The sequence below is a fragment of the Microcaecilia unicolor genome, chromosome 1, assembly GCF_901765095.1.
Source record: "Microcaecilia unicolor chromosome 1, aMicUni1.1, whole genome shotgun sequence".
Taxonomy (NCBI): Eukaryota; Metazoa; Chordata; class Amphibia; order Gymnophiona; family Siphonopidae; genus Microcaecilia; species Microcaecilia unicolor.
The window spans coordinates 413389939-413415357 of record NC_044031.1 but is presented as its reverse complement, the minus strand read 5'-3'; the positions used below and the strand labels follow the sequence as shown (position 1 = coordinate 413415357).

The window sequence follows — 25419 nt, the reverse complement described above, 5'->3', positions numbered from 1 at the left end:
ATATTATTTAAAAAGGGAGTTAGAACAGTTCCTGGAGGAAACATAAGAGAAACAGTATAGTGAGGATGTAAAACCAAAAAAAGATGCAGTCGAAAGGTAATAACGTGAACTTCCATTTGTAGTGCTGGAGTGTTCATTATTTGTGTTTTGACTCGCTAAATTACCTGAGTGGTATCTTTATTGGCATCACCGCTGGTCCATGTCAACATAATTGAGTGAAATCACCTTATATCGTTTCCTGTTTCAACTAATACATTTTAGCAGGACAATGCTTTTGACTGTCTTTTCTTGTTTCTTCACTATTCTGTTGAATCTCAGAATTCTTGAGGATCCTTTTCTTCTTTTGTTTTCAGTTAAACAAGACAGGAAGAAGCAGTGATGACTGATGAATGACTTCGAAATCTACCAAATTGGAAATTTATTGTAAGTCCCAATAAAATAAAAAGATAATTGGCATTCAGAGAGACCTGACCTGGACCGTTTTTGGGCTAAATATTCCTGCGCAAGGGGTCCTTAAATTGTGATGTGCCTAAATACTAGTTTACAATAAGTGTCGTTGAAAATAGCAATGTTAGGTAGCATTTGCAAGAAGCCACCAAGTCGGCATGTTCAGAAGAGATTGAGAGCTTGGTTTTCAAGTTATCTTATTGTGAACTACTTTGGCATATCAGTTTGAGGACTGTTGATCCAGGCATATTATCCAAGAACATAGTCTGTGTCAGGCTGTTGTGATTGCCAATTATTTTCTTATTTTACTGGGACCTAAAATAAATTTCCAATTTGGTATAGAGCATAGAGGCTGGAGGGGGGGGGGGGGGGGAGATGGGAAGCTTATAGGCTGCAAGGGTGCTGAGTAACTTTAACTTGCACAGGTATAGGCTGGGCCCTCACTGTTTTGCAAGGTTGGAGATAGAGACTGGAGAGTGGGTTGTTTTGTTTGAGGGGGGGGGGGTCACCTGACTTGCTTGCAGAGGGGATAGGGGCTGGTGGGGTAGGTTGACTGATAACTCCTCCTTTTCTATACCCCAGCAAACTGGCTTGTGGGAGTAGGGGCTAGTGGATCACGGGCTGGCTTGAAAGAGAGCTAGGAACTGGTGAGTGGCTAACAGGTTGGAGGGTAGGGGCTAGGTTGGTATCCAGTTGGAAGGAGGAAGGAGATAGTGGAGAATCAGGGTACAAGACTGGTGGGAAGGAGTGGGCTGAGATGGAGTGATGACAGGGTCGAGAGAGCAAGAATGGGTGACAGCTGGGGGGAGGGAAAGACTGCTTTGTATTTTTACTATTAGCCCACAGAGGTGCATTATGGGCCTGTTCTATCAAGCTTTCATTTTACCTTTTGACAAGGAATGGGATAACAACCTTTTTAGTAAATCAAGCCCTAAAGGAGCTGCAGCATATCTTGGAGATCCATCCTCACTTCAGTAGGGACAGCTCAGGTTGGGGGGTGGGGTGAACTTGTTGGCCACTGGCTCCAGAGATTTTGGGCTGCCTCTAAAATACAAAAGAAAGCATGTAAAGAGCTGTCTTACTCAAACTTTACTGCTAGTGTGAGCGTAACAACAATTCCCTTTTTCTTTATTTATATTTTTTGTTTCATTTGTATCCCACATTCCTTGTCATCAAGCAGATGAAGCCATTACGTATGGGTTATGTCCATCAACCAGCAGGGGAGATAGAGAGCACTCAAACTTTCACAGTGCCCTCTTGGCCAGCTAGCTCCACTGCCTCTTCAGTATTCTCTATCTCCCTTAGCAGATTTTCCCTTTTCTTATTTTAATTGATTTCCTCTCCTGGAATATGGTCTCTTCCCCCTGCTAACGATTTTGTGGTCTAAAGAGGGAAATATGTATTTAAGTTTCATAACTTGCCTTATTATTATTTTTCTTATTCCTGTATTGCAAATTTCAAGTGTATGCTTGGTAAAAAGGTAAAACTAATATAATAATAAAAAAAAAAAAAAGGCACATAGGTTAGCCCTTTCCCTGCCTTACTCATACCTCTGTGGATGTGGACATATTGCCTTGCTTTCCCTGTCCTTACCCACCAACAGTGGATGCAGGCATATAGGTTCGCCCTTTCCCTGCCTTTCCCACTCATCTGAGCCTCCGGAGTCTTCAATACCTCTGCTTTCCTCACAGCTTTAAAAAAAAAAAAAAAGTTGCGTCGCGTTTTTAAACGCAGAGACGCTGGAACAGAGGTTTTTGACCTGATTTTCAGCAGGATCGTAGTTGTACACTAGATCCTTTGAGGTAAGAGTGTTTTCCAACTCCTCCGGGGTGGGCCCGCGATCGGGGCGATTTTGGCGCGAAACCGCCATTTTGGATTTTACCGCCGTTTTTCAGCGATGGCTGCGGACAATGTAAAGCGCTGTTCCACTTGTGGCAAGCGCAAATCAGCAGCAGGGCTCTGTAAATCGTGCTGTATTGGCGTAGGAGCCGGCCCGAGCATGGCGAGCGATGTTTCTTCCCGCTCTGAGCTGGCAGCGGGCGCCATTTTGCTTACACCGCATGGCGCGGCCTCCGTGGACACGGAGAGACCTGAGCCGGGTGGGGCACCTCGAGATGAGGTTATTTCAGGAGTGGCTAGCACCGGACAGGATTTGGGTGCCCAGGGTGAGATTTTCTCCCCGGATTTTGTGCTTTTGCTGCATAAAGCATACATGATGAAAAGAGCCCTTCCTCAAGGGTCGCCTGAGGCTCCTCTGATTGCCCCCCCCCCCCCCCCCGATGGATTCTGGCCTGGGACTGCCCAGTGAGGTTTTTTTCCCGGATGCTTGGCCTAAAGATAAGCGCAGAAGGGTTAATTCCCCTTCAGATTGTGGTGCACCTTTTTCCCCCCTGTGGTCAGGGTGTGAGGATTCGGAGAACTCTGACAGACGTTCTTGGTCTGAGGAACCAGAGTCAGGTGCGGATTTACCACAGGATCTGGATGATCCCTCCGCGGTGAGGATTTTCTACCATGATGAGCTGCCAGCGCTTATTTCAGATACCCTGCAGGCCCTCTCGATTGAAGATCCTGACAGTGGCATGGCCTCGGGTAATCCCAGGATGGCTAGTACCAAGAAAGCTGCTCGGGCCTTCCCTTTGCATGACTCCATCCTAGAGCTTGTTTCGGCTCAGTGGGCTGACCCCGAGGGACCTTTGAGAGTTTCCAGGGCTATGGGGCAGTCATACCCCTCTGTGTGAGGGACATATGGCTCGTTTTCAAATGCCTACAGTGGATGCCCTAGTCACTGCGGTGATAAAGAGAACTACCCTCCCTGTTGAAGGAGGTGTTGCCCTGAAGGATGTTCAAGACCGTAGGCTGGAAACAGCGTTGAAACGGTCCTTTGAAATTGCAGGTCTCACTGTTCGGGCGTCTGCATGCAGCTGTTATGCTGTGAGAGCCTGCCTAGCTTGGCTGCAACAGGCAGTGGCTCAGCCCGGAGATGGAGCGGAGCCCTTCTTGGATGTGGCTCCGCGGATGGAGGTGGCCTTGTCCTTTCTGGCTGATGCCCTTTATGACCTTGTCAGAGCTTCGGCTAAACAAATGGCAGTAGCAGTAGCGGCTCGCCGTCGTCTGTGGCTACGACACTGGGCAGCGGACATGGCCTCTAAGCAAAGGTTGGTGAAGTTGCCTTTTCAAGGACTTCTCCTATTTGGTGAGGAGTTAGAGAAAATTGTGAAAGGCCTGGGTGATCCAAAACCCCAGCGCTTGCCCGAAGATAGGCAGAGGCCTTCCTCTAAGGGCCAGGCGGTCCACTCCTCGTACAGACCTCGCTTCCATGAAGCTAGAAGGTACCGCCCGGGGCGTTCTGCTGGGTTCACTTCACGTGCCCGTGGTCAGCAGAGGAACTCCTTTCGCTTGGACAAGCGTTCCGCAGCCGGTGGCTCAAGACCAGGAGTTCAGGGGCGACCCTCTCAATGATGGTGCGCCGGCCCTCTCCTCGATGCCTGTCATCGGAGGACGGCTTTCCCTCTTTGTCGAGGAGTGGACCAAGATTTCCTCAGATCAGTGGGTTCTGGACCTGATCAGAGATGGATACAGAATAGAATTCAACGCCCCAGTAAGAGACGTGTTTGTGGAGTCCCGATGCGGTTCTGCCGTCAAACGGGCGGCGGTGGAGGAGACTTTACAAGGTCTGATTCAGTTAGGGGCAGTGACCCCGGTGCCTCCCGCCGAGCAAGGCTGCGGCCGATACTCCATCTACTTTGTGGTGCCGCGAAAAGGTGGGTCCTTTTGCCCTATTCTGGACTTAAAAGAAGTGAACAAGTCCCTGAGAGTGCGGCATTTCCACATGGAATCCCTGCGCTCCGTCATTGCGGCGGTTCAGCCAGGAGAGTTTCTCACGTCTCTAGACCTGAAAGAAGCCTACTTGCACATACCGATTTGGCCCCCGCACCAGAAGTTTCCGAGGTTTGCGTTGTTGGGAAAACTTTTCCAGTTCAGGGCCTTGCCTTTTGGCCTCGCCACAGCTCCCCAAACCTTTTCGAAGGTAATGGTGGTAGTAGCTGCTTTTCTCAGGCGAGAAGGTATCAGGGTTCACCCGTACCTAGACGACTGGCTCATCAGAGCATACTCTGCAACAGAGAGCTTACAAGCTACAGCCAGAGTGGTCTCAGTACTGCAATCTCTAGGCTGGGTCGTCAATATGGCCAAAAGTCACTTGTCCCCTTCACAATCTCTAGAGTTTTTTTAGGGCCAGGTTCGACACAGTCTCGGGCTATGTGTTCCTACCCGAGCTAAGGCGGTGCAAGCTTCAGAATCAGGTCCGTCTGCTCCTGAGGATGCCCCGCCCACGAGCTTGGGACATTGTCCAGCTGCTGGGATCGATGACAGCCACGATGGAAGTGGTACCCTGGGCGAGAGCGCACCTGAGACCTCTACAGTATTCCCTACTCCGGAGATGGTCTCCTATTTCTCAGGATTACCAATGCAGACTTACTTGGCTCCCTGCGGCCCGTCTCAGCATGGAGTGGTGGCTCTCGGACAGCATGCTGCGGCGAGGAATGCCGCTGACGCTCCCCGTTTGGTGCCTAGTGGTAACAGATGCCAGCCTGAAGGGCTGGGGCGCACACTGCAAGGGGAAGCATGCCCAGGGTCTATGGACACCCGAGTCGGAGTGGTCCATCAACCGCCTAGAGTTGAAAGCGGTGTTTCAGGCGCTTCTGGCCTTTCAAGTGACCCTGGAAGGATTGGCTGTCAGAGTGATGTCGGACAACACGACAACGGTGGCCTATATAAATCGACAAGGCGGAACAAGGTGCAGAGCACTAGCCGCGCAGGCCGAACTGATTTGCCACTGGGCCGAGCTGCATCTTCAGTGTCTGTCGGCAGCTCATATTGCAGGTCAGAGCAATGTGCAGGCATCAGATCGATCCAGCAGAATGGAATCTGGCAGACGAAGTATTCCTGCAGATCTGTGCCAAATGGGGCAAGCCCGTGATGGATCTAATGGCGACAAGTGCCAATACCAAAGTCCCGTGCTTCTTCAGCAGACGGAGAGATCCTCGCTCGGCGGGGTTGGATGCCTTGGCTCAACCCTGGCCTCCGGGTCTACTTTATGTGTTTCCCCCATGGCCCTTGATAGGGCGCCTGCTCTTGCGGATTCGGCTGCACCCAGGAGAAGTGGTCCTCATCGCCCCGGATTGGCCAAGGAGACCTTGGTATGCAGACCTCCGACAGATGCTCCTGGAGGCTCCTTTGCCGTTACCTCTGGTACCGAACCTGTTGACTCAGGGACCGGTAGCCATGGAGGACGCCGGCCGCTTTGGTCTTATGGCATGGCTATTGAGAGGGCGCAATTGAGGGATAAAGGTTATTTCCACTCTCCTGCAAGCCCGCAAGCGGTCCACTTCCGTGGCTTATGCCAGGATTTGGTGCCTGTTTGAGTCTTGGTGTGCTTCCAGAGCCATTGTTCCAATGCGGGCTCCTGTCTTGCCGATTCTGGACTTTTTGCAGGAAGGTGTACAAAAAGGCTTGGCCTATAATTCCCTGCGGGTGCAGGTGGCAGCGTTGGCCTCCCTTCGTGGTAAGGTGGAAGGCGTGTCTTTGGCTGCTCACCCAGATGTGGGACGGTTTCTTAGAGGGGTGCTTTGGCTCCGACCTCCAGTGCGAGCACCCTGTCCAGCTTGGAACCTGGGGCTAGTTTTGAAAACCCTGCAGGCATCTCCTTTTGAGCCGCTTCGGCGAGCATCGGAGAAAGACTTGACACTGAAGGCCGTTTTTTCTGGTGGCCATTACCTCGGCGAGACGGGTGTCAGAGCTCCAGGCGCTGTCCTGTAGAGACCCATTTCTGCAATTTTCAGAGTCCGGAGTCACGGTTCGGACCGTGCCTTCCTTTATGCCTAAGGTGGTTTCAGCCTTTCACTTAAACCAGCCTATTTTCTTGCCCTCTTTTTCAGAGGAAGAGTTTCCAGAATCTTTTGGGCAGCTGCACCTTTTGGATGTGCGCAGGACTCTGCTGCAGTATCTGCGAGTTACTAACTCTTTCAGGACTTCTGATCATCTGTTTGTTTTGCTATCCGGTTCTCGCAGAGGGTCTCCAGCGTCTAAAGTCACTATTGCCCGCTGGCTCAAAGAAACTATCTTTTCAGCTTATCTGCTGGCCGGCAGGGTTCCGCCTGTAGCCTTTAAGGCACATTCTACTAGAGCGATTTCTTCCTCTTGGGCTGAAACTGGAGCACTCTCTCTTCAAGAGATATGCAGTGCAGCAACATGGGCTTCTAAGCTCTCCTTTGCCCGACATTACAGGCTGGATGTAGCTGCCAGGAGGGATGCGCGTTTTGGTGCACAAGTGCTAGCGCGTGGTGTGGCTTGTTCCCACCCTATCTAGGGATTGCTTTGTTACATCCCATACGTAATGGCTTCATCTGCTTGATGACAAGGACGGGAAAATTAGGTTCTTACCTTGGTAATTTTCTTTCCTTTAGTCATAGCAGATGAAGCCATGAGCCCTCCCTGTATGATTGTCTGTATGCTGTGAATCTGTTTTTCAGGTTCTGTTCTAATTTTCTGAAGTTCCTTCCTTGGGAGAAAGTTGGAAAACAATCTTCAGGATTCATGTTCAGTTTAAATTTAGGAGGATGTGTTCATTCCCTCCAGCATGTTTTTTTTGGAGGATGTGTTGATTCTCTCCAGGAGGCGTGTGTGTTCCCCTCCAGTTCTATAAATAGGAGGATGAGTTCATTCCCTCCAGTGTGTTGGGAGGATGTGTGAATCCCTCCAGGAGGCACGTGTGTTCCCCTCCACTTATACAATAAGGAGGATGAGTTTATTCCCTCCAGGAGGATGTGCATTCCCTCCTTTATGAGTTCATGCCCTTGTGATGGGCCATCGTTTGCTGTGAGGAAAGCTCTTATGATTCCCATTGCGGTTTGCCATACTGCTTTGGAAGCTTCAAATACTGAAGAGGCAGTGGAGCTAGCTGGCCAAGAGGGCACTGTGAAAGTTTGAGTGCTCTCTATCTCCCCTGCTGGTTGATGGACATAACCCATACGTAATGGCTTCATCTGCTATGACTAAAGGAAAGAAAATTACCAAGGTAAGAACCTAATTTTCCCTTTTCCCACCTATTTGCAAGCTCAATGTGGCTTACGTGGTACCACAACGGCGTTCACCAGTTGTGGTATGAACAAATACAGGTGTTATTGTGTAAAAGGTTCATGTTTAGTAGATACATTGGGGAAGTTAGGGAGGGGGGGATGAGGGTTAAAGTATGTCCATTACAGTCCTTGGTTTTGCAGTGTCGCAAGAACTTAGGTTTTTATGTTGGGTCGGTGGGATATGCCATTTTGAACAGGTTTGTTTTTAGTTCTTTCCGGAAACTTAGGTGGTCGTTCGTTGTTTTTATTATCTTTGGCAGAGCGTTCCATAATTGTGTGCTTAAGTAAGAAAAGCTGGATGCATAAGTTGATTTGTATTTGTGTCCTTTAGTACTTGGGTAGGGGAGATTTAGGTAAGTTCGTGCTGATCTTGTTGTGTTTCTGGTTGGTAGGTCTATGAGGTCTGTCATGTATCCTGGGGCTTCGCCATATATAATTTTATGAACCATGGTGCAGACCTTAAAAGCAATGCGTTTGGGAGCCAGTGCAGTTTTTATTGGAGGGGTTTGGCGCTATCATAACGTGTTTTTCCAAATGTAAGCCTGGCTGCTGTGTTCTAGGCGGTCTGAAGTTTCTTTATAATTTGTTCTTTGCATCCAGCATAAATTCCATTGCAGTAATTAGATTGTAAGCTCTATCGAGCAGAGACTGTCTCTCCATATTCAAGTGTGAAGCGCTGCGTACGTCCGGTAGCGCTATAGAAATTAGTAGTAGTAGTAATCTGTGTGGCTTAGTACCATTGATTGCATCAGGTTGCGAAATATAACCTTCGGGAAGAATGGTTTCACGCGTTTGAGTTTCCACATTGAGTGAAACATTTTCTTTATGGTAGATCTTACTTGGCTCTCTAGAATGAGATTTCGGTCGATTGTTACTCCGAGAATTTTTAGGTTGTCTGAGATGTTTTCTCCCCCCTCACCCACTCTTGGATCATGGCTCAGATGACTCCCAGATCTTACTGAACTAGTCCATCCACTGTTGGGTAAGGACTGTAATCTTATATTTACACCAGTTATGATAGATCGCACACGTGATTCTGCAGCACCTGCCAAGTCAGTAAGGTGGACTGTTGCTGCATTGCTGTGATTGTGCACGGTGGTAGCCAGATGCACAGTGTAACAAATCTTCCTTTGTCAAAATCTAATTTCTCCACTGGGGCATTACACAGGACACTCTAGGGGTTAAGGGAATCTCCTTGTTTGGAATGCCTACCACATGTGCTCAATTCCTTCTAGAGCCTTTAAAGCTTGAGGCAACCCCACCACATAAGGAGGGGGAAAAACTCCTTGTGTCCACAATCCCACCATCTCCACAAATGAGTAGGAAATGGATTATGCTCTATATAAGACCAGGGCTGGCTTAACCTATGGACCAGGTGGGGTTCTGGCCCAAGGCACCGGAGATGGACACCAAACGCCTGAGCCTGTTAAGTCACTGGCCCTATAGGTTAAGCTGGCCCAGAGCTTAACTGATGGCATTGGATGTGCAGGGACAAAAAGAGCTGGCAACCCCCTTCCTCTTTCTATCTCCGGCCACCTTCCCCTGCCTTCCTTTTAAAGGCAGTTTCCCCTCCCAAACACAGATAGCATTTCACCTAATGCTACCCACGTCAGCGCCCTGACGTCTTCCTTCTGTAATGGTTCCTAAACGTTAAAAAGGGGTAGCTCGTTTTCAATCTGCGCAGCAGTCCCCTGCCCAAGGGGGTGAATGTCTGAGCAGGCCCTTCAGGCAGGGATCCTTTCGTGGTCCTCTCAAGTCCGGTGCAGCTGGGTTCTCTGGGAGAAAAGCAGTTGCACAGCCTTCTCAATGAGGGTGCACTGGGCCCCTTGGTGGTGCCAGTGGGGTGTGCAGGCTGTCTTCCTTCCGGGGCAAGTGGGCTCACTTCACCTCGGATTAGTGGGTTCTGGAGGTGATAGAGAGGGAGTACTTCTTGGAGTTTGCCTGTCCAGTTCCCAATGCTTTCATGGCCTCCCCATATGGCTTCACTCTGAAGTAGCAAGCAGTCACCTTTGCGCACTGAGCGGTGGAGCTTTTGCCGCCAGCAGAGCATGATCAAGGCCTGTATTCCGTCTATTTTGTGGTCCCAAAGAAAGGGGGCTCTCTTTCCGGCCTATTCTGAACCTCAAAGGGGTGAATGCTTATCTGTGGGTTCAGCATTTTCGCATGGAGATTCTGCGCTTTGTCATTGCTTTGGTTCAGCCCTGAAGTTTTTAACTTCTCTGGATCTCATGGAAGTCTACATGCATTATCCCCATTGTGAATTTCCATAGGAAGGTTTTGTGCTGCAGCATTTTCAGTGTCAAGCTATGCCTTTTGACCTGGCTATGGCACCACGCATCTTTTCCAAGGTTGTGGTGGTGGCTTCGCACCTAAGATGTCAGGGGGGTGCGGGTTCACCTGTACCTGGATGAATAGCTGATTCAGGCTGTTTTGGAGGCAGTCTGTTCAACCTACAGCTCAGATGATTTTCTCTTCTGGAGTCCTTGGGCTAGGTTGTGAATTGCTCCAAGAGTTGCTTGGTGCCCTCAGGTGTTTGAGTGCCTGGGGGTCTGGTTCGATATAGTCCAGGGTATGTTGTTCCTTCCAGAAGAGTGAGTGCAGAAGCTGCAGTTGTGCAAGCTTCAGATGACCATGGCTCTGGACTACTTGTGGTTTCTGGGCTCCATGGCAGTGACTCTAGAGGCTGTCCCTTGGGCAAGGGTCCACATGCATCCTCTGCATTGGGCACTCTGACTTGGAGAAGTTGAAGTATGAAGGAGGCGTGGCTCTGTCCCTTTTTCTGGTAACTTAGTAGTTCTTCAAGGGCTAAAAGATCGATTTCCTCTACTTAGGCATAGATATTCTGATCTTCAGTCTGTGCACTCCAGGCATAGAGCTGTTGATAGAAATCATGAAAGACCACTTTAATTTGATGTGCCTTAAAACTTACCCCACCAGACACATTTCAGATTTGAGAATGAGACGCAGCGTTGTAGCCAGACAGCCAATTTTGGGTGGGCCTGAGCCTAAAGTGGGCACAATTATCTCTGCCCCGTCATACCTCCACCTCAAAATATAAATACTTTGGCTAATGAGGATACTGACGCTGTGTTAGCTAAAGACTTTCTCTGAAGGCGACCAGAACTTCCTTTTACCAAGCTTGGCAGGCAGCAGCAGATGCGTGCTTAGTTATCGGTGGCTCAAGGATGCTGTCGCTGACTGGAGAGTTTGGTAGAAGGGAATTCTGGCTGATTTTGGAAGAGTTGTCAGCTGGGGATGCTTGGGTATCCCCACCAGTTACATAGCAAGGGTCAGGGCCAATGTTAAATTCTGTGGCCCAGGTCAGAAAATAAAGGAGGGCACTTTCTCTGATCCTCTCTCCTCCCTGCCTCCCCTCCAATTTCCCCACCTGCCAATACTATCACACCGACAGACCTTCACCAAATACAGACCAAGGGATCACAAATTAAAAATTACAATATTTACACAAAAATTGAATTGAGAGCCCCAAGAAGTTAAACTTAACATATACTACAACACTGGAGAAATAAAACAGAAATGCATTTCCTTTGTATCAAACATAATGCAAATACATTTGCTATCCGCATTTCCCAGAGCTAATATATTCCATTTAAAACATTCAAAATAAAATGCTTTTTTTCTACCTTTGTTGTCTGGATGTTTTATTTTTCTATTATGTTGGTTCCAATTTCCTGTCTGTCATCTACTAATTCTTCTTCAAGCAGTTGCTGTCCATTTGTCTTCTCCTCTCTGCTGACTATTCCCTCACTACATCTCTGATATATTGATCATTCCTTTGTAGCTCTTTCCTCTCTTTTTTTTTTTCCCCATTTCTGTCAACTCAAATTTCACCCTCTTTCATCCTTCTCCTTTTTACTTTTCAGCTACCTATCAGATTTCTGTCTTTTCACCCATTAACTCTCTCATTCCCCATCTCACTCCTTCCCCAGCCTTCCATTCCTTTTCCATTCCTTTTCATCTTTAATCTATTCTCCATTACCATATTTCTACCCTCTGTAATCATTATCCTCTCATCCATGTTCTTGCCGCCTTCCTCCCTCCACCCTTCTAGCCCAGCATCTGCTCTTTCTTCATTCCCCACATTTGTAGCCTGATATATTCCATCTCTTCTCTCCTGTCCCCCATTGTCCTACATTTCTCCCTCTCTCCTCACTCCCATTGTCTGGCATCTCTCCATCATTTTCATCTGCTCCTGGATCCAACATCTTATTTCCCATCTCCACCTCCGTGTGCATTTCTCCCTGCCTATCATCCAACCCCAGATCCCACATCTCCCTCCCTCCCTCCCTCCCTCCCATGCAGCATTCACTCCCTTCCTCCACCACGTCCAACATACCTGCCTCTCTCCCACTTTCCACCATTTCTCTCTCTTCCTCCCTTGTGCCCCAGGTCCAACATTTCTTTCGCTTCCTCCCTTGTGCACACTCATTTTAATGAAACTGAGCATGCACGAGCATGCTCAGTTTTAATTAAAACAAGAGCATCCATGGTGCGACTGGAAACAGGAGAAGGAGGCAAGTGCGAGAGTGCGAGATCAGTGCGGGACAGATAAACGCTTCAGCTGGCGGAGGTTGGGGTTGGGGACCCTTGCCAGCCAAACCGGGGTCCCCAGAGCCAATTTGGGGGGGGGGGCTAAGTCCCAGTGTTCCCCCATAGCTACGCCACTGCTATACACACTCAACAATAGTTGTCTTAACATAGTAAATGTCAGCAGATACAGATCTGCATGGTCTATCCAGTCTGTCCAACAAAGTAGCCAGACTTGAATCTGGCACTCTGCTCAGGTTCCACTTCATGATTAAATACTGGCATATGTAATCTATCCCTGACATTTTGGGCACAGATCCACCAGGCTACCTCCCAACTACTGGAGTTGCTGTCTAAGCCCACTCCAGTCTTGATCTTGATCTGTTTGGGGTTTTTTGCCATTTACTGGATCCAGATCGTAGAAGTCTGCCCAGCATCGGTCTTAATTCCCAACCTCTGAAAACGCCATTAGAGCTCACTCCAGTTATGAGATCATTTAAGTTTTGCTTTCTGAGTTCCATCCTTTTTCTATATAGTGTTCCTCTGTGTTGCCTTCATCTCTTACACCTAGTTCCTTAATCCTCTTTATATTCCTTATCCTTGTTCTGGGATCTTGCCAGGTACTTGTGACCTGGATTGGCCACTGTCAGAAATAGGATACGGGGATTGATGGACCTCTTGGTCTGGCCCAGTGTGGCAATTCTTATGTCCTCCTAATTATCACTTTCATTCTGTTGCATGTCTTTCCAGGTGACACACCCACCTCTTCTTAAAATATTCTTCCAAGTCTTTCTGCACCTTTTTACAAGTCTCTGTTGAATAAAGCAAACTGTCATTTAAAGCTCCAGAATTGGTGACCTATCGTTAAGCCTATTTGAGCCCCAACAGGTGCATGGTTGAACCATGCGATTTGGTTCTATTCCTGCGTCACCCAGTGACTTTCACTCAAATCTTGTCAATACTAGGGTATGATTTCTGGGGGTTAGAATAAAACACAAAATCCCATTGCCTCTGTTTGAGCCCAAAAGTCTACCAACTGAAAGAGCTCATCAGGCACCTGTGAACGTAAGAGTAACCATACTGGGTCAGACCAATGGTCATGTAGCCTAGTATCCTGTTTCCAAACAGTGACCAAGCCAAGTCACAAGTACTTGGCAGAAACCCAATTATTAGCAACATTCCGTTCTACCAATCCTGGGACAATCAGCTGCCTCCCCATGTCTGTCTCAATAGCAGACTATGGACTTTTCCTCCAGGAACTTGTCCAAACCATTTTTAAACCCAGATAATGCTAACTGTCCTCTGACAAGGAGTTCCAGAGCTTAACTATTCGTTGAGTGAAAAAGTATTTCCTCTTATTTTTGTTATAAAAGTATTCCCATGTAATTTCATTGAGTGTCCCTTGGATTTTGTAGATCTCAGTCCTATCCCCCTCCTCCCTCTCGGCTATCTGTGCCCGCAAAAGCCTCCATTTGATCTCTTAGTTACCAAGGCTGGGATTAACAATTGAAATGACGACCCAAGGTCCCAGGCTCTATCAAGAAACTAAACGCGTTTTTTTTACATATGAGGAGATGTTCCTCACTGGCTATTCAGAAACCTCTACTCCTGCTTTTCAGTCTTGCTGTCGAGCCACTGGCTCACCTCATTAGGGAGTCGAGATCCAAGGACAACTTTGACAATCGCTCTGTGGTATTTGAGTCCTGGATTGTTTAATCAGAATGAGCCCTGGGATTTTCGTATATCCCCTGGACCAAATCTGTTGGAAATTCATATTTCTCCAGCACCAGGTTTGGCATTTTGGTGCTGTAGTCTGCTCTTGTTAAAGCCTGTTTTATTTCTGTGAATTTTATCTGACAAGAGGCCCTCCAGATGTTACTTCAGGACTTGAGCCAGAATCTAATATCTGTGTCAAGCCAGTCTAATGGATCTTTCCTTGTGAATCAAGGAGAGGGTGGCATCTGCTAGAGAACCTGAGAAGGCCTGCAAATAATTAAGATCTAGCAGAAAGGAGCCTAATTTGGAAAGTATTCTATACAAAATTCAATCTGGTAGATCTGGAACTCTTCAGCTTTGATCTCCTTAGAAAATTACTTCTTGGATCACTTTTTTTTTTTTTTTTTTCATAGAATAGGTGCTAGAGCCATCCTCCTTGATTTGACCTTGCTCGGCAAATAGTCATTGTCCTGCCTCTGGACAGATTTAATTGGCTCATTTAAGGCTTTCTTTCACTGAGCATGAGAAGCCTTATAAAAGGGATTTACTGTTAAGGAAGGAATGCCAAATCGAAAGTTAAAACCATGCACTCAAGGAAGAACAAACAAATGTACATGGTCTGTCTTAAATACATAGATGCTGGATGTATATTATCTAGCCAGTGGCAGCCAAGGATGTCCAGCAATGTTTGGTGTGAGAGGTTTTATAATCTTGTTGGCATTCATTGTAAAATGGGAAAAATACAAATGCTTTTGACCAAAATAGGGGGATTGCTGCAGCTTTAGCCCTTTGGTGCCCAATGTTCCCATAATAAGCCATATGGAAATAAATTGATCAGAACATTGAGCACTAATGGGTTAAGAAAAGTGACTTGGGATCATTTGGTGGAGCAGTGAAGGCAGAGTCTCTGGGTTTAGCAGTTAACTCTTGAAGTACAGCATACTTTCCTTGTGTGCCCTGGTAAATTTCCAGTTTCAGCTTGTGCATGACAAATGAACGAGTGTAGTGTTTTTCTGGGCGTACGTAGATAACTCTGAACAACCCAGAGTGTAGCAAACTTGGCAGGCAGAGAGGTCTGGCACAGCCTGGTCTCTGCAGCTCATACTGCTGAGCTGTGCTGATAGGTGCTTCAATCTAACAAGGGCATTTGGCGAAAATGAATCCTAACACAGCCTGATGGTTGTGCTGGGACTGTACAAGAATCCGAGTTGCTATAATAGCAATTTGTGCTCATAAATGAACTGGATTTGAAGATTGGGATGACCATGCCAATAAGCTAGGTTGCAATCCTGGCCACAAAATATTTACTGTACTTGGAAAGGCATGAGCTAAATCCAAACAAAGTCAAAATGTGCAAATTGATTTGTTTTTAACCCAGATATCTTAGCAATGTTCATATCTCATGTCTTTGATACAAGATCAGGTTTTTTTTTTATTGGGGGGGGGGGGGGGAACTGAAGGAATTTGAACGCTATAGTAGGTACACTGTTTAATGATTTGTTTTATAAGAAGATACATACAGATCACAAACAAGACAGACATGCTGTCAGGAGCTGCACAACTACCCCAGATCTTAACCCATATCCTTTCCCGCTTCTCAATTCCAAGGAGCACATTACAAAGTGTGTGCCTCTTTCCCATCCCCCACCCCATCCCAAGTTCTTAAGAAAATAGCTGATTTATGTCCCAGGAATTAGAGGCCCTAAAGTAAAAGGAGGGGTTTGTGAGTGGCCCTTTCTGTGACTTTTCCTGTTAATGTGGAAATTGGGGGGGGGGGGGAGATGTTTGAGCTTTTTCTCTTTTAATAGCTTAAGCAGCAAGGAAAAAGCTCCTGTGGGCTAGCTTAATAGAATTGTTGAAGTGATAAAATATTGCAACTGGCAGCTGAGACTTGAAAATGCCTCAGACTTATCAGCATTGTCTGTGTATGTGTGAGATGTGGAGTGCTGAAGTAGTATGTACCATGGCTGATTTTTTTTCCTTTTTGTTCATCCCACCTCACCCCCTCTCTTTTGGCTCAGCTCCAAAGTCTCCTTCAGAAAAGACGCGGTACGACACTTCGCTCGGCCTTCTCACAAAGAAGTTCATTCAACTCCTGAGCCAGTCTACAGATGGGGTGGTGGATTTGAACAAAGCAGCTGATGTCCTCAAGGTGCAAAAAAGGAGAATTTATGACATCACCAACGTGCTGGAAGGCATCCATCTCATTAAGAAGAAATCAAAGAACAATATTCAGTGGATGTGAGTATCCAGACTTTCTCTCCTGGGGTGTGCTGGTGCGGCTTTCTCAGCTTCCCTTCCTAACTTCACCCAGGTGCTGTATGGACTGGTTCTGGGCATTTAGAGGAGCAACTTTCTCTGACCCTTTAGAGGAGGATGCAGTATGTCAAAACAATCACAACCATTTTTATACAAGTACAAGGTTGCAAATAAGAAAAAAAAAAACACAGTAAGGACATATTTTTAAATAAACTTCTTTCACTTCAAGGGGTAGAGATATATTAAGGCATTTATCAACATACTTCAGGAGATCAATATTTACTACTTTATTTTTTGTATGCATGAATGAGAAGGGAGGGGAGGGGGGTGGAAGGGAGAATTCCACACACATGGAGGTGTGTTTGGTTTCTACCTTGTATTTTTGCCGTATTCAGTACAGTGGAAGTGCTGTGTGCTACCAGTCCATATGTGCGTAAGTCACTATGGCTTGGCCTTTAACACCTATCAGTCTTTTTTGTTTATTGTTCATCCTTTTCTAGCAGTGTCTCAGAGAAACTGAAGCTAGGTCCAATACAACCAGGGTCAAGTGTGGCCTACCTTGACCCAGTGGCTGACAACCAGGGAAGCCTGGTTCAAATCTCACTGCTGCTCCTTGTGATCTTGGGCAAGTCACTTTAACTCTCCATTGTTTTAAGTATAACATTTATTTTAGATTATATGCACTGTAGGGTTAGGGTAATATACCTAGTGTACCTGAATGTAAATCACTCCTGAGCTACAACTGAAAAAGGTGTGACCTAAATACAAATAAACTGTGCTAACCACCAGCAGAGGTATACAGCAGTCGCTTAAAGGTGGTGTGGGGGAGGGGAATTTTATTTAAAATATTTCTAAACCGCCTAGCTACTAGACACAGTACAAGCCTATATTTTTAATTTTAAAAACACATACACACACAATTAAAATATAAAAACAAATTACAAAACTGACTGAACTTCTCTTGTTTGAGACAAATATACCCCTGCCTTAAATGTGATTGGCTAGGATAGATGAGTCAGTTATGCCTTATACACTGAGTATCAGAACTAAAGGTCATTCCAGAGGGTTTTGCCTTTTGCACTTTTGGAATATATACAGCCTACCCTCCAGAAATGGCCCCTGATCAAGTGAATGGGACACTTATTTCTGTAGTGCTGCTAGATATATATGCACAGCACTATCCACGTAAGAGATGGTCCTCTAATATTTGTCCCCCCCCCCCTCTATCCCTTGTCCAAAATAGCACAGATTCAACTTCTCCCATTGTCTGAAGACCCTCCCTCTTTCCCGCCCTGGTTGAAAGTCTGATGTATACCTTATTGGCAAATAAGGAAACCCCATGCCCCCCCTTCAACAGTTTACCTTTTGCCCTTCGCCACAAGAGTGGTCCTCACAAAAGGGTTCAGTTGCCTGGATCTCCCCCAGACTCAAATCTACCCACATTCCCCTCAGGTGTCCTGAAGCTACTCTACCCACTGCTTAAGAGACTGTGCCTGCTATTCCACCACCGCCCAAAGTTGAACTGCTAAATAATGTTTTACCAGGTTAGGACGTCCCAGTCCCTCTTTAAATTTAGAAACAGCCTTTCTAGCTACCCTAGGGTTTCTCCTTCTCCATATAAATCTGAATATTTTTCTGTGTGTATATATAGATAAGTACATAAGTAATGCCACACTGGGAAAAGACCAAGGGTCCATTGAGCCCAGCATCCTTTGTCCATATGTTTGTTTACTCCTTCAAAGAATTGAAGCAAATTGGTCAGGCAAGATTTCCCCACACAAAAGACATGCTGACTCGGTCTCGGTAATCCATGTCCTTGGATGTGCTCTGAAATTTTTTTTAATAGCCTCTACCATTTTCCCTGGCACTGATGTCAGACTCACCGGTCTATAATTTCCCAGATCTCCCCTGGAACCTTTTTTAAAAAATGGGTGTTACATTGGCCACCGTCCAATCTTCCGGTACCACGCTCGATTTTAAGGATAAATTGCATATCACTAGCAGTAGCTCTGCAAGCTCATTTTTCAGTTCAGATAGATATGGAGGGGTGGGGAGAGATAGGGGAATCAAGTAAATGGGACACTTATTTCTGTAGTGCTGCTAGATATATATACATAGCACTATCCACTATAGATTTGAACAATTGCTAGGGGTTGTGGGGAGACAGATGACAATTATATTCAGAGAACAAGGGCCGTATATAGGGAGACAGATATATAGAGATAATCTGTCTCCCTATATATGGCCCTTGTTCTCTGAATATAATTTTCATCTGTCTCCCCACATATTTATCTATAGTAGTGGTACTCAACCCTCTCCTTGGGACCCAGGCCAATCAGGTTTTCAGGATAAACGCAATGAATATCCATAAGGTAGATTTGCATACAGCAGAGGCAGTGTATGCAAATTTCTCATTTGGAAATCCTGAAAACCTGACTGGCTGGATGTGTCACAGGGATTGGTTGAAAACCGCTGGTTGTGTTGGCTACAATTATTGGCTTGTTAAAACCAGTGTTTGTTGGTGGATTAGAAAGTATGGAATAGACCATTCCTACAGGCCCTTCTCTATCGCTCAGGCCAGCCAGTAGCACCTACTTCTTTTTTTTTTTGGGGGGGGGGGGGGGTCGTGGGTGAGGGTGAAGAAAAAGGGTATTGAACACCACTCCCTGATCTGGCTTAATGATCTACAGTAGTGTTTCGCAAGTCCGGTCCTGGAGTACCCATTCCCAGTCAGGTTTTCAGGGTGTCCACAAGGAATATGCATGAAAGAGGTTTGCATATAATGGAGGTAGTGTATGCAAATCAAATTCATGCATACTGCCAAGGGGTACTGCAGGACTGGACTTGGGGAAAACACTGATCTACAGTACAGCGCCCCCCCCCCCCCCCCCCCCCAAAAAAAAAAAAAAAAAGTTGGTAGTTGGGGTCTTTAGAAAGCCTGAAGCAGCAGTCGTCATGCTGGCTCTAAGCTTCACAGATTTGGTCATGTATTTGTTTTTTTTGTTTGTTTTTTTCTTTTAGGGGTTGCAGTTTATCAGATGACGGGGGTACACTGGTCCGCTGTCAGGGCCTCTCCAAAGAATTGACAGAACTCAGTCAAGAGGAAAGGAAACTGGATGAATTGATCCAAAACTGTACTCTGGACCTCAAATTATTAACAGAAGACTGTGAAAATCAGAAATATCCTTTTCCTATGGCAATTGGTTTCTCAATCTCTGGAGCAGGAGATTCATCTTTTGTGTATCTGTGGGCAGGCCCCACAAATTTATTCATGAGTTCTGATTGATCTTGGGGTTTTTTTGTTACATTGTAGACGGTGGTTGAACTATGAAATTACCTAAACATTTTACTTCATTTACCAGTATTTGCTATTCTGCCTTACACTTCGTAATATTCGTAATATCCAGGTGGTTACAATCAAACATATAAACGGCGAGTGACCATACTCACTCGCAAATGCGCAGTAGAGACTTCCCTCTCTGCCCCGCCCCTGCGTCAATACATGATGACGGGGGTGGGACAGAGAGGGAAGTCTCTACTGGCAGGCTGCAGACGTCAGAACCGCTCCCCCTCCCCCGGAGTCGCCGCCACCCCTCCATCTGGCCCAAGCACTGTGAACTTACATCACCACGCAGCAGCAAAGCTGCCATCGGGCTTCCTTCTCTGCCTTTGTCCTGCCCTCGCTGACGTTACGTCACAGGAGGGCGGGACACAGGCAGAGAAGGAAGCCCGCCCTGATGGCAGCTTTGCTGATGTGCCTGCTGCTGCGTGCTGATGTAAGTTTACAGTGCTGCTCGGGCCGGGTGGAGGGGCGGCGACTCCGGGGGAGGCGGGGCGGCGCCGACCTTGGGGGGGAGGGGGCTCGGAAATCCCCCCCCCCCCATATTCCAAAAGTAGCCCGTTTTCACGGGCTCAACGGCTAGTATTATATAAAACATAACATACATTACACTTATGGTATTTGTATGATGATGAAATATATTTAATAATAAAGCCACAATATTTCCTACAATAAAATATACGTATATCTTCCCCCCCCCCCCCCCCCCAAGCTCCCCATCAATAACACAATTCCATAGTGAAACAACCAGGCTTTGCACTAATGGAACTTGAAACATTACTTGTGAGCCAGATCCAATTAAAAAGGGCATACATGTGAAGCGCTATCCCTTATGGCCAATTGAGATTATCTTGACAGGGGAGTGGGGGGGGGGAGGGGTGTTCCAAAATAATTGTTCAGGAAGCCCCAGAAAATCAGCTTCCATCACAACAGTAGAAGGTTAGGAGCAGTGCAGTGGTTTCGTCTGCAGTAGTCTAAGCAGTGATTTTCTGGTATCTGCCTCTACCGCTTGGTCCATATGAACAGCAATGTTCTCATTGCTGGGTAAGGAGGGACTGATGCTGCCAATATAGTCCCTCAGCACTATCCCTTATGGCCATTTGAGACTATGTTGGGGACTGACAGGATGTTTTACACTTTGGGCAGGTGCTGTTTTCCTGCTGCAGCACAGGTATGTTGTGCGGGGCAGAGAGTGTATAAAGAAGGGAGAGTATAACTCTTAGCTTTTATTTTTGACAAAAATGTAAAATTAATGAAACTGTCAGAGCACGAATAACCTACAAGCAGAAATGATCTCCTGACAGCCGTGATAAATCTACAGAATCACAGTTCTGTGCTATCACTCATTGCCATTCTTCTGTGTAACTTTCATAAGCCATATGATACAGGGACTTCATAACCTTATGAATGGTATTTGACAGTTCTGTGAGAACAAATGGCACTAGAAATATGCTTCCTGTAATGAATTCCTTCCAGAGAAACATAGGAGGTGGACATGTACTATATCCTGATATCATAGAAACAGGGAAAGGAAATCCTAGCAACAGGAAATAAACACCGCATACCGTGAGCTGACATTTGCTTCCCTTTTTTGACTTTATCCAATTTTAAATGTAAATACACTGTGGGGTATTTAGTACCATGGAGAATTTGATGACCCAGCATTGGCAGTGGCATTCAGTTCGTCAACTTTGATATGGTGCTGTTCTTATTGCAAAGTGAGGTGTTTCACCAGACTGGTATTCTGATTTGTAGTATTATGTCTTAAGTAAATCCTTAACAGTGAGTACATTAGCATATGTTACGTACCAGGATATCCGAAAAATTAGTGGCCTTAAGGAACAAACCGTCATTGTGGTGAAAGCTCCTCCAGAAACGAGACTGGAAGTGCCTGACCCCTTAGAGGTATGGGCACAGTACATTCTCTACACTTACAGACAGCTTTCACTTCGACTTGTGCTTTCTAGTTGCATCTGAAAGGAACGCTACTAGTCGTGGAACATGGGGTTTATATTCCTTGTGCACCTTCTGGTAAGCATCTTGCTGAACGTGTTTGTGGTCTTAAAGGAAATGATGAAGCTTATGGTTTCTTAGCAGCTAGTAGAACTAGGTTTATTGTCAATTTCCTTTCTTTGAAACTTGCCTGCTCAGTCCAGATGTCCAGGTTATGTCCCCCTACCACCAAATGAAGGCAGAGAAGAACTTCTGCACTACCTATTACATTCATGCAGCACTCAAAACTGCTGAACCCTGGAGGCTACCAGGGCCAGTCATATGGCCCTTTTCTCCAACCTTTTTATCATCCACTTGTACTCTTTGGTGGACTATCTACCTTATGCCACCTGGCTGTAGAATCATTCCCCTCCCCCCAAGCCTGTCAATTTTTATTGGTCAATACTGACTCAAGTGAGGGTCTCCAGTCTGATTTTTTTTTTTTTAACCTCCCCATCCCTTTTCCTTTGAGGTGCTCCTTAAACTTGCTCCTGAACTGCAGGGAAATCAGGAGGTAAATCCCAAACTCCTTAGGTGACCACCTGGCTAGCATAGTCTGTGGAAGGGACTTGTGCGCCCATGCCCAGGGTGCCAAGTTTAGTGCTACCACCATTGAGCCCAGGACCTGAAAGTTCTTTTGAGCCAACAGTGACTGAACTTGTATCTTCAGCTTGTCAGACCTCCCTTGAGTCATGAAGAACTTACTACAGAGCTAGAACTGAACTGCTTTTAGCATAATTGATTGTAGTTTCAAAAACCACAGAAAGGCGGTATATGAAGTCCCTTTCCCTTTCCTGTATTTTAATCCACTTTCCCAACAATGTGTCCAGCATATTTGACATCTGGGGCAGATCATTTAACACACTCCTATCAATGATTTTGGCAGGTTGCCATGCCAAATGGGTCACTAGTCTTCAACTCTAACTTTTAGTTTACTGTTGAGTTCCCAAACATTAGGTACAGCTAGTACAGATGTGTATTTGCATTAGCCCTAATGGTTAAAGCAGCAAGCTGAAAGCTAGGTAAACCAAGATTCAAATCCCACTGCTGCTACTTGAGATCTTGGACAAGTCTCTTAAAAGCCTCCACTGTCTCTGGTACAAAACTTAAATCGTAAGCCCTCCAGGGACAGAAATACTTACTGTATCTAAATGTAACTTGCTTTGAGCTACTTCTGAGAGAGGTGTGCGAAATCCAGTACTGTGAAGTAATACAAAACACTACAAATGTTACTCAGGAGCTACAGAACAATTCTACATACCATAATGGCAGTAATTGTGCCAGGAATCGCAGAACAAGGTCCTAACTAGGAAAAGTCAACACCATAAACATTGCATTGGACACTAGAAATCAATAAACCTATTGGAAAATTAATCAAGCTAGACTAGTACAGATCGTTGATCTGCACAGTCATCACTAACATGTCCCTTTCACACATGGACCCTCGCCCAGTATAGAATAAGATAAGTATCTACAAACTAAAAATAGAACTATGTAGGCAACTGAACCCCCAAAAAGACACTCTACACACAGTGCAACAGTAGAGAGAGAGTGATACATGTCCCCCTGTACTGTGTAAAATATAAAGACAGCAGATTTAATTTTCTGACACACATGTCACTACATTACGAACTAGCAAATACAAATAAAACAAAAAAATGGAAATTAAAATAGCATTTTATTAGACTAAATATATTTTTCAGTTAGCTTTGAGGCCTAAACCTCCTTCCTTAGGTCAGGACATTATACTGCTGTTATGGTAGCCTGTCCTGAGGAAGGAGGTTTTAGTCTTCAAAAGGTAGTCAAAAATGTATTAAGTGTAAGTCCAAAAAAAAGATATTGCTTTACTTCCATTTTCTATTTATATTGTTACCACATTACTTTATCCTACACTAAAAATAAAATACCTTTTTTTTTTCTATCTTTGTCCATTTGCTTTTTCTAATTGTGTTGGTCCCAGTCTCTGGTTTCTGTTTTCCTTGTCCTTGACTTTCTTGCTAGGATTTACTGTCCAATTTGTTGATCTCCTTTTTTCCTTTCAGTTTTCTTCAATTTATTTTTCTGCTTCAGAATTAGATATGTACATATACCTAGTCTTCAATTTCCTCTTTTTTTTTTTTTTTTGTCCACCTATAGTTTTCCATCTCTTCCCCTCACCTGACCTGTTGCCCCCACCACCACTCCTGCTACTAGCAAAACAAGTTGGTTATTATGAGGCCGCATTCTGTATACTCGCAGCTACTAGTACAGCCCCCTCCGAATTTTCCTGTTTTGCGGCAGAGCCGGTAGCTGCAGGTATACAGAGTGTGGTCCCGTGATGGCTTAACTTGTTCTGCTGCAGGTCCAGAGAAGGGTGGTAGTGGTGGGAGGGAGGTGCAGAAAGTCGGGCTGTGCAGCTTAGAGGCGACATTGAATGCACCCTTTTACTACTTGCATCCAGGACAGACTGCCTCCTCCACCCCACCTTTGGTATGGCACTGGCTGGGCCTGAAATCTTATGCCACAGTGACTTGAAGGCTCTTGGTCTGTCGTACTTGGAACACTCTGCTGCTTCTGGAATAAATGCAATTCTGGTGCCACCGAGGCCTCTGGGAGTGACACATCCATATCCCCATTGCATTTGGAATAGGAGGAGCTGACTGCTGCTATGGTGCTGTCTCCCCACAGACCATGCTATACTATTGACCCCATGATCCATGTTTCTGCACTGTCCAATCTCCCCACTGATCTTATGCCTTTGTACACATGCTGGGGGGTGTTTTTTGGTTTGTTTTTTTCCCTTGTTAGGTAGATGGCTGCTCTAAGGATCTCTCCTCAGTAGGGGTGCTATGTTAACTTAGTCCCATATGTCCTGGTGGCCTTAAATGCATGTGATTTTTTTTTTTGAGGGGGGGGGGGACCATTCTTAGACATCTTACCACCACCCAGATTCAACAGGGGAGGCCTTAAATAGTTGCTCCTCTGTACCAACAGAGATCCTGCTGGCCCATCCAGATTAGTTCTCTGCCTCCATCTACTGGCAGGGAAACACACAACCCACACGTCTGGACAAAAGGAAAGTAAGCTGTAGGGGAGGGGTTTGTTTTGGTATCTTTATGGGCATCTCTGTAGGTTATTGGGTATGGCATTCAGGTACTATGGGTTGCACCAGGTCATCGTAGCACCTTTTTAGAAAGGGCATCATGATGCTTCTCCAGGCAACCCCACCCACTTCTTCCCCTTTACAACCAGCAAATATTGCTTCTGTTGTGTCCAGTTTAATCTATGGGGGAGTATATTGAAACTGTACAGTTTTGAATAGCAGCAGTAGAAACAGGCTATAGCAGCGGTCTCCAATGCATGGCCCCCAAAGTTCTCCATTGTGGCCCTCAATATGCTGTGTTAATAAACAATGTACAGACACAAGTCTTTCATTAATGATATCTGCCACAGTTATATTTGCTACAGCTGACAAGCCACAGGATAAATATCCTATCTGTGTTGTAGAATCAGTATTTCATGTTTAACAATCACTTGATACAGTAACTGCAAACAATCTTTCAAGTGTATTACTCGGGTGTCTCATTTATATTTGCTGCTATTGACAAGCCAAAAGAAAGTGAATTTTTAAAATATATCCTTGAAGTGTTGTAGGATCAGTATTGGTATTCAGGTTTTAATACCCAGTCTGAAAAAGCAGGTAGTCAGTTTACAGATTCAGTAGTATTTAACTAGTAAAGACTTGTGTGTAAACTTGAGGGCCACCAAAATATTTCAGAGCTTTCTCGTATTCACATTGGCCCTTTACGTGAAAAAGGTTGGAGACCACTGGGCTGTAGTTATGTGCTGGCTGAAAGTTTCTATTGGTGGTTGCGGTGGGGAGGGCTAAGGTAGGTATTGGAAGTGGCTCTTAGATCTGAGCCAGCTCTTGAGGCACTTGAGATGTTCAACCTCAAGCACAGCATTAGGCCAAAGCATGTGAGATTCCATAGCTCCAAGTGG

At 45.8% G+C, this 25419-nt stretch overlaps 1 protein-coding gene across 3 annotated transcripts in view; it reads left to right on the top strand.

Annotated features, from left to right (window-relative positions):
- E2F3 (E2F transcription factor 3) overlaps window positions 1–25419 on the top strand; it is a 123571-nt gene that overhangs the window by 52914 nt on the left and 45238 nt on the right. For all 3 annotated transcript variants that reach the window (XM_030211540.1, XM_030211530.1, XM_030211543.1), the window contains exons 3-5: window positions 15869–16088; window positions 19128–19286; window positions 21237–21351. In XM_030211540.1, coding sequence (XP_030067400.1) covers window positions 15869–16088; window positions 19128–19286; window positions 21237–21351 — 494 coding nt within the window. The remainder of the gene's footprint in view (window positions 1–15868; window positions 16089–19127; window positions 19287–21236; window positions 21352–25419) is intronic.